The 14,795-nt window shown below is 40.8% G+C and overlaps 5 protein-coding genes across 5 annotated transcripts; all 5 read right to left on the minus strand.

Annotated features, from left to right (window-relative positions):
• Positions 1 to 457: 457 nt before the first annotated feature.
• Positions 458 to 2,732, minus strand: LOC134102437 (guanylate kinase-like). The gene is made up of 7 exons (XM_062556534.1): positions 2,621 to 2,732; positions 2,448 to 2,489; positions 1,468 to 1,564; positions 1,160 to 1,298; positions 896 to 980; positions 704 to 789; positions 458 to 562 (listed from the first exon to the last, which is right to left on the minus strand). The coding sequence occupies exons 1-7, from the start codon at positions 2,730 to 2,732 to the stop codon at positions 458 to 460; spliced, it is 666 nt and encodes a 221-aa protein (XP_062412518.1).
• A 451-nt stretch (positions 2,733 to 3,183) lies between these two features.
• Positions 3,184 to 5,373, minus strand: LOC134102438 (guanylate kinase-like). The gene is made up of 7 exons (XM_062556535.1): positions 5,262 to 5,373; positions 4,899 to 4,940; positions 4,192 to 4,288; positions 3,884 to 4,022; positions 3,612 to 3,696; positions 3,418 to 3,503; positions 3,184 to 3,276 (listed from the first exon to the last, which is right to left on the minus strand). Exons 1-7 carry the CDS (start codon positions 5,371 to 5,373, stop codon positions 3,184 to 3,186), a joined length of 654 nt encoding a protein of 217 aa, XP_062412519.1.
• A 678-nt stretch (positions 5,374 to 6,051) lies between these two features.
• Positions 6,052 to 8,392, minus strand: LOC134102439 (guanylate kinase-like). Its single transcript, XM_062556536.1, has 7 exons — positions 8,281 to 8,392; positions 7,789 to 7,830; positions 7,077 to 7,173; positions 6,769 to 6,907; positions 6,516 to 6,600; positions 6,322 to 6,407; positions 6,052 to 6,180 (listed from the first exon to the last, which is right to left on the minus strand). Exons 1-7 carry the CDS (start codon positions 8,390 to 8,392, stop codon positions 6,052 to 6,054), a joined length of 690 nt encoding a protein of 229 aa, XP_062412520.1.
• Positions 8,393 to 8,650: 258 nt separating this feature from the next.
• LOC134102440 (guanylate kinase-like) lies at positions 8,651 to 10,699 on the minus strand. Its single transcript, XM_062556539.1, has 7 exons — positions 10,588 to 10,699; positions 10,420 to 10,461; positions 9,701 to 9,797; positions 9,393 to 9,531; positions 9,115 to 9,199; positions 8,921 to 9,006; positions 8,651 to 8,779 (listed from the first exon to the last, which is right to left on the minus strand). Exons 1-7 carry the CDS (start codon positions 10,697 to 10,699, stop codon positions 8,651 to 8,653), a joined length of 690 nt encoding a protein of 229 aa, XP_062412523.1.
• Positions 10,700 to 10,957: 258 nt separating this feature from the next.
• LOC134102441 (guanylate kinase-like) lies at positions 10,958 to 13,588 on the minus strand. Its single transcript, XM_062556540.1, has 8 exons — positions 13,566 to 13,588; positions 12,943 to 13,058; positions 12,775 to 12,816; positions 12,058 to 12,154; positions 11,751 to 11,889; positions 11,422 to 11,506; positions 11,228 to 11,313; positions 10,958 to 11,086 (listed from the first exon to the last, which is right to left on the minus strand). The coding sequence occupies exons 1-8, from the start codon at positions 13,586 to 13,588 to the stop codon at positions 10,958 to 10,960; spliced, it is 717 nt and encodes a 238-aa protein (XP_062412524.1).
• Positions 13,589 to 14,795: the final 1,207 nt, after the last annotated feature.

Below are 14,795 nucleotides of genomic sequence, written 5' to 3' on the forward strand. Positions count from 1 at the left end.
AAGGGGGGACGTGTCATAACCTCAAGGTCATTTACAGTACTGTTTAATATGGTATTACACCCCCCCCCCCCCCCCCAAAAAAAAGCATGGGTCAGAGAATATATATTTGTCTATAACAATGACAGCTGTTCAAGCAAATCTCAGATTTTTTTTCCCCCCCGTCATTTTGTTTCAACGCTTTCTGAGAGACTATACTGCAGGAAACTTGACACAGAACAATTGTTTTTCGTTTTGAGCCGTCCCCCACCCACCACAACAGGCCTCTTGAAAGGAGGATAGCCTGAACAGCTTTGTGTAAATAACTCGAGAACCATAGGGCCTAGCATGACCAACTTTTTTTTCGTATGTCTGTCTCAAGGGGGCATATCTACCCATCCCATATCAACTCATATGAGGTATAGCACCACCTAATTGACTACATGAGCCGGAAATGCGAAATATGTTAAATAAACATTGATTACTTCTTGGAATCTTCCTTGGAATCCTTCTTTGAATCCACCTGTGAATCCACCTTGGAATCCTCCTTTGAGTCCTCCCTGGAATCCTGTACCTTCTGTATCTCCTGTTAGGACAGAATTGAAAGAGTGTTCTTTAGCATTGCATGTGATGTCCCGTGGCAAGGTAAACTTATCAATATACCTCATTTCAAGTGGATAGAACATGTTGAGAATTACATTGCAATAACATCTACACCAGAGCTTACCTCCATAAGAACACTTTTCAGCTTTTCATATGCTTCCTCTAAGTCATCATTGATGATTACAAGGTCAAACATCCCAGGTTCCTTACCTAGTGATTAAAAGGGGAATAAAGAAATAGGTTTCAAGAGGGTTTTGCTCTATTTTTGGTTGTGAATTTAAAACAAAAGATATTGAATGGATGTTTTTGGACTTACTGAGCTCCATGTCTGTCCTTGCAGCATCCAAACGCTTCTGTAAGCTGTCATCTGTCTCAGTCTGTCTGTCTCTCAGACGCTTTTCCTGCAGAAGAAGAAGAAGAAAAAGAAGAAGAAGTAGAAGAAGAAGAAGAAGAAGTAGAAGAAGAAGGAGAAGAAGGAGAAGAAGAGTTACGATGCAATAGTTTACCATGACATGTCAAGAACAGCATAGCAGAATCTCTCACAGGTGTTATCTGCCTCGCCCCAGTGGGGACACATTACCAGGATCTCCATTGAGGGGGGCTGGATAGAGATGTAGATAGGGCTGAGGTCAGTCTCCTTGATGTTTTTCACTCCTTGGATGTCAACATCCAGAATGCAGATGAGGTTCTGTGCCTGGACATCCCCAATAGCAGACTTACTGTGGAGGCATAGGCCAAATCAACACATTAGGAACCAATGTAAATTTGTTTAAATTAACACGTAAGCACACCATTAAGCAAAAATAAAACCTAAGTTTGTCACCTAGCAATTGAAAACACAAAGTTGCAAAGGATGGTACATGGTTAGACAGGTTAGACAGACATTACCTTGTTCCATACATGTTCCCTGAGAATTCAGCATTCTCAATGAAGTCTCCATTATCAATGCCCTCCTGCATCTTCTCCCTGGTGGTAAAGTGGTAATCTTTTGGGGAAATGAGAAACAGAGGTTATTTTATTTACAGAACAAACCCTTGTTTAGGGGAAACTCACAGATTGGGAAAGTAAGTGCAAATACTTGTTGTCCTACGTCTTTCAGTGAAAAACTGGTCACTGCAATATCTGTCTGAATGTGTTCAAACGAGGCAGTTTGAAACATGAAGACAAAAGCAGTTTTTCTGGCGCAGTGACTGGAAAACTGTGCCAGATCCTTTTTGGATATGGCTACTGTACTCACAAGAGACTGGTAATTAGTCACTGTAAAGTCACTGTAAAGTTTTAGTGATGTGTATTTTCTTTTATAGTTGCTATAAATCTAGCAATATAATTATAGGATAGCATAGAGTGACATTGTTTAATTCATTCATATTTGAAAAAAACTTGAGTTCCCTTAAAGGGACACTTCACCGATTAGCATTAAGCTTTGTATCTTTAGAAAACCAGTCATGTTTTTGAATGGTTGTGCATCATTCCTTCAGTTTGCCTTGAGATGGGAGAAATACGGATTTCAATGTTGGACTTCCTGCTTTCAATGATGTAAAAATCTTACATCATTGAAAGCAGGAAGTCCTATTCATAGGTTTCATTGAAATCCGTATTTCTCCCATCTCAAGGCAAACTGAGGGAATGATGCACGACCATTCAAAAACATGACTGATTTTCTAAAGATGCAAAGCTTAATGCTAACCGGTGAAGTGTCCCTTTAACTTCATCATAACACTACACTATCAGTTGCCCAAAAATAACGTTATTGGCTATCCCAATGGAAAGCTAGTGTGATATCAGTCTAAAATTGTTTAGTTTCTTTCTTTTAATTTAATCTCTGACAAAAGCTCTTCTTTAGCACAATTTGATGTGTATGGTCATACCTTTACCATCTTCTTCACCAGGACGAGGATTCCTTGTGGTATCTGTGCAGAATAAAAATCCTGTCAGAATAGCAGATCAGAGGGGTCCATTGCAGTGACAAGAATGGTCTGTTATGCACTCAAACAGCACGAGTAAAGGAAGTCTGCCATGTGGCTGGCACACTCATACATACGGGACACGCTGAAGCCAAAGACTCCTTCATAATCCTTCATGAGCCTCTTCAGCAGAGTGCTCTTCCCTGCTCCAGAGGGGCCACTCAGAACTACTGGTCTGGGTCCTGCCATCACACTATCAAAGGAGAGAAGACAAGGGGGGACGTGTCATAACCTCAAGGACATTTGCAGTACTGTTTGATATGGAGCATTTTAAGTGTAGAATCGATTGTTTAGTAAAATATCCAAGTGAGGTCGTAACAGTAATAAATACTGAAATAGCCTCCTAAAGGCCATCGCCCACCAGATGCGTACGCGGCGCGCCGCGCCACGAAAAAGATTAGAATTCCATTGTTTTCAATGGAGCATCGCCCACTGGAAACGTCTGCCGCGCAGCAGCCGCACAGAGATAGAAAACTATTCTAAAATCCTGCGCAGCAAGCCCAGACCGCCGAACACCGCTGAACGCCGTTTCTGGTGGGCGTTGGGCTTAAGAATGTTTTGAATACCAATGCAAAAGTCTTACATATCATCTACGTGATTATATCCGCCAGAAATGCAAAACATGTTAAATAAACATTGATTACTTCTTGGATTCCTCCTTGGAATCCTCCTTGGAAACCTCTTTGGAATCCTCATTGGAATCCTCCTTTGAATCCTGTACCTTCTGTATCTCCTGTTGGGACAGAGAGGACATTGTGTTCAATAGCATTGCATGTGATGTCACATGGCAAGGTAAACTTACCAATATACCTCATTTCAAGTAGATAGAACATGTTGAGAATTACATTGCAATAACATCTACACCAGAGCTTACCTCCATAAGAACACTTTTCAGCTTTTCATATGCTTCCTCTAAGTCATCATTGATGATTACCAGGTCAAACATTCCAGGTTCCTTACCTAGTGATTAAAGATAAATAAATACATTTTAAGTAGGTTTTGTCCTGGTTCTGGTTGTCGACCAGGAATTTAAAACAAAAGATTTTGAATGGATGTTTTTGGACTTACTGAGCTCCATGTCTGTCCTTGCAGCATCCAAACGCTTCTGTAAGCTGTCATCTGTCTCAGTCTGTCTGTCTCTCAGCCGCTTTTCCTGAAGAAGAAGAAGAAGAAGAAGAAGAAGAAGAAGAAGAAAAAGAAGAAGAAGGATAAGGAGAAGAAGAAGAAGAAGAAGAAGAAGAGTTACGATGCAATATTTTACTGTGATGAATCAAGAACAGCCTAGTAGGAATCTCTTAACAGAATCTGTTATCTGCCTCGCCCCAATGGCGATACATTACCAGGATTTCCATTGAGGGGGGCTGGATAGAGATGTAGATGGGGCTGAGGTCAGTCTCCTTGATGTTTTTCACTCCTTGGATGTCAACATCCAGAATGCAGATGAGGTTCTGCGCCTGGACATCCCCAATAGCAGACTTACTGTGGAGGCATAGGCCAAATCAACACATTCGGATACAGTGCATATTTGTCTAAACTAACATGTAAGCACATCATTTAGCAAAAATGAAACCTATATTTGTCACCTCGCTAATGAAAATGGCAAGTTGCCGGGAATGGCACGTGGTGTGTCAGGTTAAACAGGCATTACCTTGTTCCGTACATGTTCCCTGAGAATTCAGCATTCTCAATGAAGTCTCCATTAACGATGCCCTCCTGCATCTTTTCCCTGGTGGTAAAGTGGTAATCTTTTGGGGAAATGAGAAACAGAGGATATTTTACTGACACAACAAACCCTTGTTTGGGGGAACTCAATCAGAGGTGGGGAAGGTGAGTGCAAATGCTTGTTTTCCTCAGACACATGCTGAAAGATTTTTACAGACTACTTCAACTGTACTATCACTACGTCTTTCAGTGAAAAACAGTGGTCACTGCAATATCTGTATGAATGTGTTCAAATGGGGCAGTTTGAAACATGAACACAAAAGCAGTTTTTCTGGCACAGTGACTGGAAAATTGTGCCAGACCCTTTTTGTGTATGGTTGCTGTACTCACGAGAGACTGCCAATAAGTCAATGTAAAGTCACTGTAAAGTTTTAGTGATGTGTATTTTCTTTTATAGTTGCTATAACTTTAGCAATATGATTATAAGAAAGCATAGTGACTTTCATTCATTCATATTTGAAAAACTTAAATTCCCTTAACTTCATCATAACACTACACTATCAGATGCCCCAACATAACTTCATTGGCTATCCCAATGAGAAATTGTGTGATATCAGTCTAAAATTGTTTAGTGTCTTTCTTTTAATATCTGGAAGCGTGTTCTTTAACACCTTTTGATGTGTTTGGTCATACCTTTGCCATCTTCTTCACCAGGACGGGGATTCCTTGTGGTATCTGTACAGAACAAAAATCCTGTCAGAATAGCAGATCAGAGCAGGGGTGCATTGCAGTGACAAAACTGGTCTGTTCTGCACTCAGAAAGCATGAGTACAGTAATTTCCTGTAGGCTATATAAGCCACATTGTAAGCCACAGGGCAGTAAATGCAAGTTAAAAGAAACAAAACCAAATCAACACCATATTAACTGCCCCCCCCCCCCCCCCCCCTGTATTAACCTCATAGCTGAAGAAATTTTGCTAAATCAATGTATAAGCCGCGGCTAATAGTCGGGAAATTAAGGTAAAGGAAGTTTGCCATGTGGCTGTTAATACATACGGGACACGCTGAAGCCAAAGACTCCTTTATAATCCTTCATGAGCCTCTTCAGCAGAGTGCTCTTCCCTGCTCCAGAGGGGCCACTCAGAACTACTGGTCTGGGTCCTGCCATCACACTATCAAAGGAGACAAGACAAGGGGGGGCCGTGTCATACCCTCAAGGACATTTACAGAACTGCTTGATATGGAGCTACACCCCCCGCCCCCATCAAAAAGCATGGGTCAGAGAATATAATATTTGTCTGTAATAATGACCACTGTGCAAGTGAAACTCAGTTTTCTTTTTCTAGGATCATTTGAATCCTCTGAAAGCATGCCAAGTTTCATTGATCATGATACAATGATCAATGATACAATGAATGAATATATGTGTACGTTCATTGACTGTTTACCAATTGGCCTGTAGATGGCCAAATAAACATTTCTGTGAATGTCTTGAGAACTGCAGGGCTTAGGATGACCAAATCATTTTCCTATGTTGGTCTCCAGGGGCCATGCTACACATCCCATATCCACTCATTTGAGGTATAGCACCTATTTAAAAGTGACTGGCAAAAATGTGGCGTAGCTGCCTATGGCTGACGGGTTCAAAATGGAACAACATTTTAAGTGTAGGATCGATTGCTTTAGTAAAATATCTAAGTGAGGTCGTAACAGTAATAAATACTGAAATAGCCTCCTAGAATAAGAATCTTTTGAATACCGATGCAATACAAGTTATAAAAGAAAAGTCTTACAGATAATCTACGTGACTACATGAGCCAGAAATGCAAAACAAAATAAACATTGATTACTTCTTGGATTCCTCCTTGGAATCCTCCTTGGAAACCTCCTTTGAATCCACCTTGGAATCCTCCTTGGAAACCTCTTTGGAACCCTCATTGGAATCCTCCTTTGAATCCTGTACCTTCTGTATCTCCTGTTGGGACAGAGACGACATTGTGTTCAATAGCATTGCATGTGATGTCACATGGCAAGGTAAACTTACCAATATACCTCATTTCAAGTAGATAGAACATGTTGAGAATTACATTGCAATAACATCTACACCAGAGCTTACCTCCATAAGAACACTTTTCAGCTTTTCATATGCTTCCTCTAAGTCATCATTGATGATTACCAGGTCAAACATTCCAGGTTCCTTACCTAGTGATTAAAGATAAATAAATACATTTTAAGTAGGTGTTGTTCTGGTTCTGGTTGTCGACCAGGAATTTAAAACGAAAGATTTTGAATGGATGTTTTTGGACTTACTGAGCTCCATGTCTGTCCTTGCAGCATCCAAACGCTTCTGTAAGCTGTCATCTGTCTCAGTCTGTCTGTCTCTCAGACGCTTTTCCTGAAGAAGAAGAGAGGAAGAAGAAGAAGAAGAAGAAGAAGAAGAAGAAGAGGAAGAAGAAGAGGAGGAAGAGTTACGATGCAATATTTAACTGTGATGCATCAAGAACAGCCTAGTAGGAATCTCTTCACAGGTGTTATCTGCCTCGCCCCAGAGGGGACACATTACCAGGATCTCCATTGAGGGTGGCTGGATAGAGATGTAGATGGGGTTGAGGTCAGTCTCCTTGATGTTTTTCACTCCTTGGATGTCAACATCCAGAATGCAGATGAGGTTCTGCGCCTGGACATCCCCAATAGCAGACTTACTGTGGAGGCATAGGCCAAATCAACACATTCGGATACAATGGATATTTGTCTAAACTAACATGTCAGCACATTATTTAGCAAAAATGAAACCTATATTTGTCACCTAGCTAATGAAAATGCCAAGTTGCCGGGAATGGCACGTGGTGTGTCAGGTTGTACAGGCATTACCTTGTTCCGTACATGTTCCCTGAGAATTCAGCATTCTCAATAAAGTCTCCATTATCGATGCCCTCCTGCATCTTTTCCCTGGAGGTAAAGTGGTAATCTGTTGGGGAAATGAGAAACAGAGGATTGGTTACTTATAGAACAGACCCTTGTTTGGGGGGAACTCAATCAGAGATGTGGAAGGTGAGTGCAAATGCTTGTTTTCCTCATACTGAAAGATTTTTATGGACTACTATACAGTACAACTGTACTATCACTATGTCTTTCAGTGAAAAACTGTGATCACTGCAATATCTTTGTGAATGTGTTCAAATGGAGCAGTTCGAAACATTATGCTGGCACAACATTCTGGCAGAGTGACTGGAATTTGCAAAACTGTGACAGATACTCTTTGGATATGGTTAATGTCCTCACAGGAGACTGCCAATTAGTCACTGTAAAGTTTTAGTGATGTGTATTTTCTTTTATAGTTGTGATAAATTAAGTAATATGATTATCAGATAGGACAGAGTGACATTGACATTAGTTTCATTCATATTTGACAAATGACCTCCTTTGACTTCATCATAACACCACACTATTAGATGCCCCAAAATAACTTCATTGGCTATCCCAATGGAGAGCGAGTGTGATATCAGTCTAAAATTGTTTAGTTTCTTTTCATTTAATCTCTGAAAAAAACTCTTCTAACACAATTTGATGTGTATGGTCATACCTTTGCCATCCTCTTCACCAGGACGAGGATTCCTTGTGGTATCTGTACAGAAAATAGCAGAATAGCAGATCATAGCAGGGGTGCATTACAGCAACAAAGCTGGTCTGTTCTGCACTCAGACAGCATGAGTAAGGTGCTGTGTCCACCAAACACGTTTTTTGCGCCGACGGCGACAATTTTCAATGTAAAGTCTATGTAGCTCAGCGCTCACAGCGCTGAGCGCCCTCGGCGGAAAAAAACGGTCGGCGCCGACCTATTTTGTCGCAGCGCTCAGAGCGCTCAGTTGAAATCTGTTCAACTTTTAGAACAGCGCCGGGCTCGTCAATGGCACTTATCGTTATTAACCGTCTCTGGTTTTGGTAACTTAGCAACAATAAACACTTATCGAAGCGCCGAGAGGAGGAGGTTGTGGGCGCTCTGGCTGTAAAAAACGCGTTTGGTGGACACAGCACCTAAAGGAAGTCTGCCATGTGGCTGCACACTCATACATACGGGACACGCTGAAGCCAAAGACTCCTTCATAATCCTTCATGAGCCTCTTCAGCAGAGTGCTCTTCCCTGCTCCAGAGGGGCCACTCAGAACTACTGGTCTGGGTCCTGCCATCACACTATCAAAGGAGACAAGACAAGGGGGGACATGTCATAACCTCAAGGTCATTTGCAGCACTGTTTGATATGGAGCATTTTAAGTGTTGGATCGATTGTTTTAGCAAAATATCCCAGTGAGGTCGTAACAGTAATAAATACTGAAATAGCCTCCTAGAATAAGAATGTTTTGAACACTGTACCAATGCAAAGGTCTTACAGATCAACTACGTGATTACAGGCGCCAGAAATGCAAAACATGTTAAATAAACATTGATTACTTCTTGGATTCCTCCTTGGAATCCTCCTTGGAAACCTCCTTTGAATCCACCTTGGAATCCTCCTTGGAAACCTCTTTGGAATCCTCATTGGAATCCTCCTTTGAATCCTGTACCTTCTGTATCTCCTGTTGGGACAGAGAGGACATTGTGTTCATTAGCATTGCATGTGATGTCACATGGCAAGGTAAACTTACCAATATACTTCATTTCAAGTAGATAGAACATGTTGAGAATTACATTGCAATAACATCTACACCAGAGCTTACCTCCATAAGAACACTTTTCAGCTTTTCATATGCTTCCTCTAAGTCATCATTGATGATTACCAGGTCAAACATTCCAGGTTCCTTACCTAGTGATTAAAGATAAATAAATACATTTTAAGTAGGTTTTGTCCTGGTTCTGGTTGTCGACCAGGAATTTAAAACGAAAGATTTTGAATGGATGTTTTTGGACTTACTGAGCTCCATGTCTGTCCTTGCAGCATCCAAACGCTTCTGTAAGCTGTCATCTGTCTCAGTCTGTCTGTCTCTCAGACGCTTTTCCTGAAGAAGAAGAAGAAAAAGAAGAAAAAGAAGAAGGAGAAGGATGAGGAGAAGAAGAAGGAGGAGAAGAAGAAGAAGGAGAAGAAGAAGAAGAGTTACGATGCAATATTTTACTGTGATGAATCAAGAACAGCCTAGTAGGAATCTCTTAACAGAATCTGTTATTTGCCTCGCCCCAATGGCTACACATTACCAGGATCTCGATTGAGGGGGGCTGGATAGAGATGTAGATGGGGCTGAGGTCAGTCTCCTTGATGTTTTTCACTCCTTGGATGTCAACATCCAGAATGCAGATGAGGTTCTGCGCCTGGACATCCCCAATAGCAGACTTACTGTGGAGGCATAGGCCAAATCAACACATTCGGATACAGTGCATATTTGTCTAAACTAACATGTAAGCACATTATTTAGCAAAATTGAAACCTATATTTGTCACCTCGCTAATGAAAATGCCAAGTTGCCGGAAATGGCACGTGGTGTGTCAGGTTAAACGGACATTACCTTGTTCCGTACATGTTCCCTGAGAATTCAGCATTCTCAATGAAGTCTCCATTATCGATGCCCTCCTGCATCTTTTCCCTGGTGGTAAAGTGGTAATCTGTTGGGGAAATGAGAAACAAAGGATGGGTTACTTACAGAACAGACCCTTGTTTGGGGGGAACTCAATCAGATATGTGGAAGGTGAGTGCAAATGCTTGTTTTCCTCATACTGAAAGATATTTTATGGACTACTATACGGTACAACTGTACTATCACTATGTCTTTCAGTGAAAAACTGTGATCACTGCAATATCTTTGTGAATGTGTTCAAATGGAGCAGTTTGAAACATTATTCTGGCATAACATTCTGGCAGAGTGACTGGAATTTACAAAACTGTGACAGATACTTTTTGGATATGGTTAATGTCCTCACAGGAGACTGCCAATTAGTCACTGTAAATTTTTAGTGATGTGTATTTTCTTTTATAGTTGTGATAAATTAAGTAATATGATTATCAGATAGGACAGAGTGACATTGACATTCAGTTCATTCATATTTGACAAATGACCTCCCTTGACTTCATCATAACACCACACTATTAGATGCCCCAAAATACCTTCACTGGCTATACCAATGGAGAGCAAGTGTGATATCAGTCTAAAATTGTTTCGTTGCTTTCTTTTATTTTAATCTCTGACAAAAACTCTTCTTTAGCACAATTTGATGTGCATGGTCATACCTTTTCCATTTTCTTCACCAGGACGAGGATTCCTTGTGGTATCTGTACAGAAAATAGCAGAATAGCCTATCAGAGCAGGGGTGCATTACAGTGACAAAACTGGTCTGTTCTGCACTCAGACAGCATGAGTAAAGAAAGTCTGCCATGTGGCTGCACACTCATACATACGGGACACGCTGAAGCCAAAGACTCCTTCATAATCCTTCATGAGCCTCTTCAGCAGAGTGCTCTTCCCTGCTCCAGAGGGGCCACTCAGAACTACTGGTCTGGGTCCTGCCATCACACTATCAAAGGAGACAAGACAAGGGGGGACATGTCCCTCAAGGTCATTTGCAGTACTGTTTGATATGGAGCATTTTAAGTGTAGGATCGATTGTTTTAGTAAAATATCCAATGAGGTCGTAACAGTAATAAATACTGAAAAAGCCTCCTAGAATAAGAATGTTTTGAATACTGTACCAATGCAAAGGTCTTACAGATCATCTACTGTACGTGATTACATGCACCAGAAATGCAAAACATGTTAAATAAACATTGATTACTTCTTGGATTCCTCCTGGGAACCCTCCTTGGAAACCTCCTTTGAATCCACCTTGGAATCCTCCTTGGAAACCTCTTTGGAATCCTCATTGGAATCCTCCTTTGAATCCTGTACCTTCTGTATCTCCTGTTGGGACAGAGACGACATTGTGTTCAATAGCATTGCATGTGATGTCACATGGCAAGGTAAACTTACCAATATACCTCATTTCAAGTAGATAGAACATGTCGAGAATTACATTGCAATAACATCTACACCAGAGCTTACCTCCATAAGAACACTTTTCAGCTTTTCATATGCTTCCTCTAAGTCATCATTGATGATTACCAGGTCAAACATTCCAGGTTCCTTACCTAGTGATTAAAGATAAATAAATACATTTTAAGTAGGTGTTGTTCTGGTTCTGGTTGTCGACCAAGAATTTAAAACAAAAGATTTTGAATGGATGTTTTTGGACTTACTGAGCTCCATGTCTGTCCTTGCAGCATCCAAACGCTTCTGTAAGCTGTCATCTGTCTCAGTCTGTCTGTCTCTCAGACGCTTTTCCTGAAGAAGAAGAAGAAGAAGAAGAAGAAGAAGAAGAAGAAGAAGAAGAAGAAGAAAAAGAAGGATAAGGAGAAGAAGAAGAAGAAGAAGAAGAAAAAGAAGAAGAAGGATAAGGAGAAGAAGAAGAAGAAAAAGAAGAAGAAGAGTTACGATGCAATATTTTACTGTGATGAATCAAGAACAGCCTAGTAGGAATCTCTTAACAGAATCTGTTATCTGCCTCGCCCCAATGGGGATACATTACCAGGATCTCCATTGAGGGGGGCTGGATAGAGATGTAGATGGGGCTGAGGTCAGTCTCCTTGATGTTTTTCACTCCTTGGATGTCAACATCCAGAATGCAGATGAGGTTTTGCGCCTGGACATCCCCAATAGCAGACTTACTGTGGAGGCATAGACCAAATCAACACATTCGGATGCAATGCATATTTGTTGAAACTAACATGTACACACATAATTTAGCAAAAATGAAACCTATATTTGTCACCTAGCTAATGAGAATGCAAGATGCCGGGAATGGCACGTGGTTCGACAGGTTAAACAGGCATTACCTTGTTCCGTACATGTTCCCTGAGAATTCAGCATTCTCAATGAAGTCTCCATTAACGATGCCCTCCTGCATCTTTTCCCTGGTGGTAAAGTGGTAATCTGTTGGGGAAATGAGAAACAGAGGATGGGTTACTTACAGAACAGACCCTTGTTGGGGGGAACTCAATCAGATACAGTATGTGGAAGGTGAGTGCAAATGCTTGTTTTCATCAGAAACATGCTGAAAGATTTTTATGGACTACTATACAGTATCACTATGTCTTTCAGTGAAAAACTGTGATCACCGCAATATCTTTCTGACTGTGTTCAAATGGAGCAGTTTGAAACATTATTCTGGCACAACATTCTGGCAGAGTGACTGGAATTTGCAAAACTGTGACAGATACTTTTTGGATATGGTTACTGTCCTCACAGGAAACTGCCAATTAGTCACTGTAAAGTTTTAGTGGTTTGTATTTTCTTTTATAGTTGTGATAAATTAAGTAATATGATTATCAGATAGGACAGAGTGACATTGACATTCATTTCATTCATATTTGACAAATGACCTCCCTTGACTTCATCATAACACCACACTATTAGATGCCCCAAAATAGCTTAATTGGCTATCCCAATGGAGAGCAAGTGTGATATCAGTCTAAAATTGTTTAGATGCTTTCTTTTATTTTAATCTCTGACAAAAACTCTTCTTTAGCACAATTTGATGTGCATGGTCATACCTTTTCCATCTTCTTCACCAGGACGAGGATTCCTTGTGGTATCTGTACAGAAAATAGCAGAATAGCCTATCAGAGCAGGGGTGCATTAAAGCGACAAAACTGGTCTGTTCTGCACTCAGACAGCATGAGTAAAGGAAGTCTGCCATGTGGCTGCACACTCATACATACGGGACACGCTGAAGCCAAAGACTCCTTCATAATCCTTCATGAGCCTCTTCAGCAGAGTGCTCTTCCCTGCTCCAGAGGGGCCACTCAGAACTACTGGTCTGGGTCCTGCCATCACACTATCAAAGGAGACAAGACAAGGGGGAACATGTCATAACCTCAAGGTCATTTACAGCACTGTTTGATATGGAGCATTTTAAGTGTAGGATCGATTGTTTTAGTAAAATATCCAATGAGGTTGTAACAGTAATAAATACTGAAATAGCCTCCTAGAATAAGAATGCTTTGAATACTGTACCAATGCAAAGGTCTTACAGATCATCTACGTGATTACATGCGCCAGAAATGCAAAACATGTTAAATAAACATTGATTACTTCTTGGATTCCTCCTTGGAACCCTCCTTGGAAACCTCCTTTGAATCCACCTTGGAATCCTCCTTGGAAACCTCTTTGGAATCCTCATTGGAATCCTCCTTTGAATCCTGTACCTTCTGTATCTCCTGTTGGGACAGAGACGACATTGTGTTCAATAGGTGAACCTGATTTCTTCAAGTAGCCGTTGTTCCCATAGGTTGTTCCAGGGACAACTGCCTAAAGTTGTTCCAGGTCCAACAACTCTGTTAACCAATCGCTGCTATGTGATGTCATCAATATGCGACTTCACCCCCTGTTCAACATTTCCCTCCCGAAATCAACATCTTTTCAGCTCTGTGTAGGTAAGTCATTGCACTGTTTCTTCTCAACAGTTTCCCACGTAAAATAAGTGACTCAATGTGCATTTTCAAAATTATTTATTGTAAGAATGTTGTTTTGGTGCCAGTTTAGTAAGGAGTTTTCGAGTTCAATTCACCTGTTCGTTATAGCTAGCCCATATCTAAAGATATATGTTAGCTGCTAATGGTAAGCATAGTGTTCAGTCAAATTCAGGCAATATTGTAATGACATGTATGTTTACTCCTCAATAGCTGTTAGAAATTTTAGCATGAGCTTGTTAATAGCAATTTGTAAAACTAGGCTACCACAAGCTTTTATTTTAACCTTTCAATATGTTTGAATTTGCAATGTCATGTAGATTTAGTCAGTTAGGCTACTTGGCTAGAAGCACAGATTTTGGACTACTATTCTCCGATTAGTCTCTTATTAGTGGGCTAAAATCTTTATTTAGTGTAAATTAAGAGTTGATACTTCTTTTGATCTGCGGAGGGTGCTATTGAGGCAATGTTAGTACAGGTTCATCATTGATCAACCTGGACCAACATCACTACATTGATCCTGGGCCGTCATCACCATGTTGACCCAGGAGCAACATTTTCTCATTGACCCTGGGCTAACGTTACCATGTTGACCCAGGAGCAACATTTTCTTGTTGAGCCTGGGCTAACGTTACCATGTTGACCCAGGAGCAACATTTTCTTGTTGAGCCTGGGCTAACGTTACCATGTTGACCCAGGAGCAACATTTTCCTAACATTGCACAATTACTGTTCTTTTCAGGGACGCAAAAAAAAAAAGAATGTGCCTGCTACCGTAAAAGCTTTACCCAAAAAGAAAAAAACAAGGACAACAATATTCAGCGCCCTGTCAGAGCAGGAAGCAAAGGAGCTGGCCAATGGTTCTGCCACTAGACTGGCATTGGATGTTACTGCTGACACAGTCTGTGACGGAGTGGATGCTGCATGTGCTGATGTACTGTAACTAAGTGTTCTTCCATCCTAGATTAACACTACACTTTCCATTTTCCAGTTACACTGACCCACACTACTGTTTTATACTTATGCCTTATTCTTTATTGCACGAAAATACAATGCGCTGTTCTCTGAAGTCTTCCTGTTAGAGTTCATGAAAACTACTGTTAC

Source organism: Sardina pilchardus, chromosome 15, assembly GCF_963854185.1.
Source record: "Sardina pilchardus chromosome 15, fSarPil1.1, whole genome shotgun sequence".
Lineage (NCBI taxonomy): Eukaryota > Metazoa > Chordata > Actinopteri > Clupeiformes > Clupeidae > Sardina > Sardina pilchardus.

Bases quoted from the DNA above. Each gene is read 5' to 3' on its own strand.
- LOC134102437 (XM_062556534.1), bottom strand. From the start codon at position 2,732: ATGGCAGGACCCAGACCAGTAGTTCTGAGTGGCCCCTCTGGAGCAGGG. The intron at 2,490-2,620 runs GTATGTATGAGT...TATTCTGCACAG, and splicing joins CTTTGGCTTCAGCGTGTCCC to ATACCACAAGGAATCCTCGT. The intron at 563-703 runs GTAAGCTCTGGT...CTGTCCTAACAG, and splicing joins TGAAAAGTGTTCTTATGGAG to GAGATACAGAAGGTACAGGA.
- LOC134102438 (XM_062556535.1), bottom strand. From the start codon at position 5,373: ATGGCAGGACCCAGACCAGTAGTTCTGAGTGGCCCCTCTGGAGCAGGG. The intron at 4,941-5,261 runs GTATGTATTAAC...TGTTCTGTACAG, and splicing joins CTTTGGCTTCAGCGTGTCCC to ATACCACAAGGAATCCCCGT. The intron at 3,277-3,417 runs GTAAGCTCTGGT...CTGTCCCAACAG, and splicing joins TGAAAAGTGTTCTTATGGAG to GAGATACAGAAGGTACAGGA.
- LOC134102439 (XM_062556536.1), bottom strand. From the start codon at position 8,392: ATGGCAGGACCCAGACCAGTAGTTCTGAGTGGCCCCTCTGGAGCAGGG. The intron at 6,908-7,076 runs GTAATGCCTGTA...ATGCCTCCACAG, and splicing joins GGGAACATGTACGGAACAAG to TAAGTCTGCTATTGGGGATG. The intron at 6,181-6,321 runs GTAAGCTCTGGT...CTGTCCCAACAG, and splicing joins TGAAAAGTGTTCTTATGGAG to GAGATACAGAAGGTACAGGA.
- LOC134102440 (XM_062556539.1), bottom strand. From the start codon at position 10,699: ATGGCAGGACCCAGACCAGTAGTTCTGAGTGGCCCCTCTGGAGCAGGG. The intron at 10,462-10,587 runs GTATGTATGAGT...TTTTCTGTACAG, and splicing joins CTTTGGCTTCAGCGTGTCCC to ATACCACAAGGAATCCTCGT. The intron at 8,780-8,920 runs GTAAGCTCTGGT...CTGTCCCAACAG, and splicing joins TGAAAAGTGTTCTTATGGAG to GAGATACAGAAGGTACAGGA.
- LOC134102441 (XM_062556540.1), bottom strand. From the start codon at position 13,588: ATGACATCACATAGCAGCGATTG. The intron at 12,155-12,774 runs GTATGACCATGC...TTTCCCCAACAG, and splicing joins TGGTGAAGAAGATGGAAAAG to ATTACCACTTTACCACCAGG. The intron at 11,314-11,421 runs GTAAGTCCAAAA...TTTAATCACTAG, and splicing joins AAGGACAGACATGGAGCTCA to GTAAGGAACCTGGAATGTTT.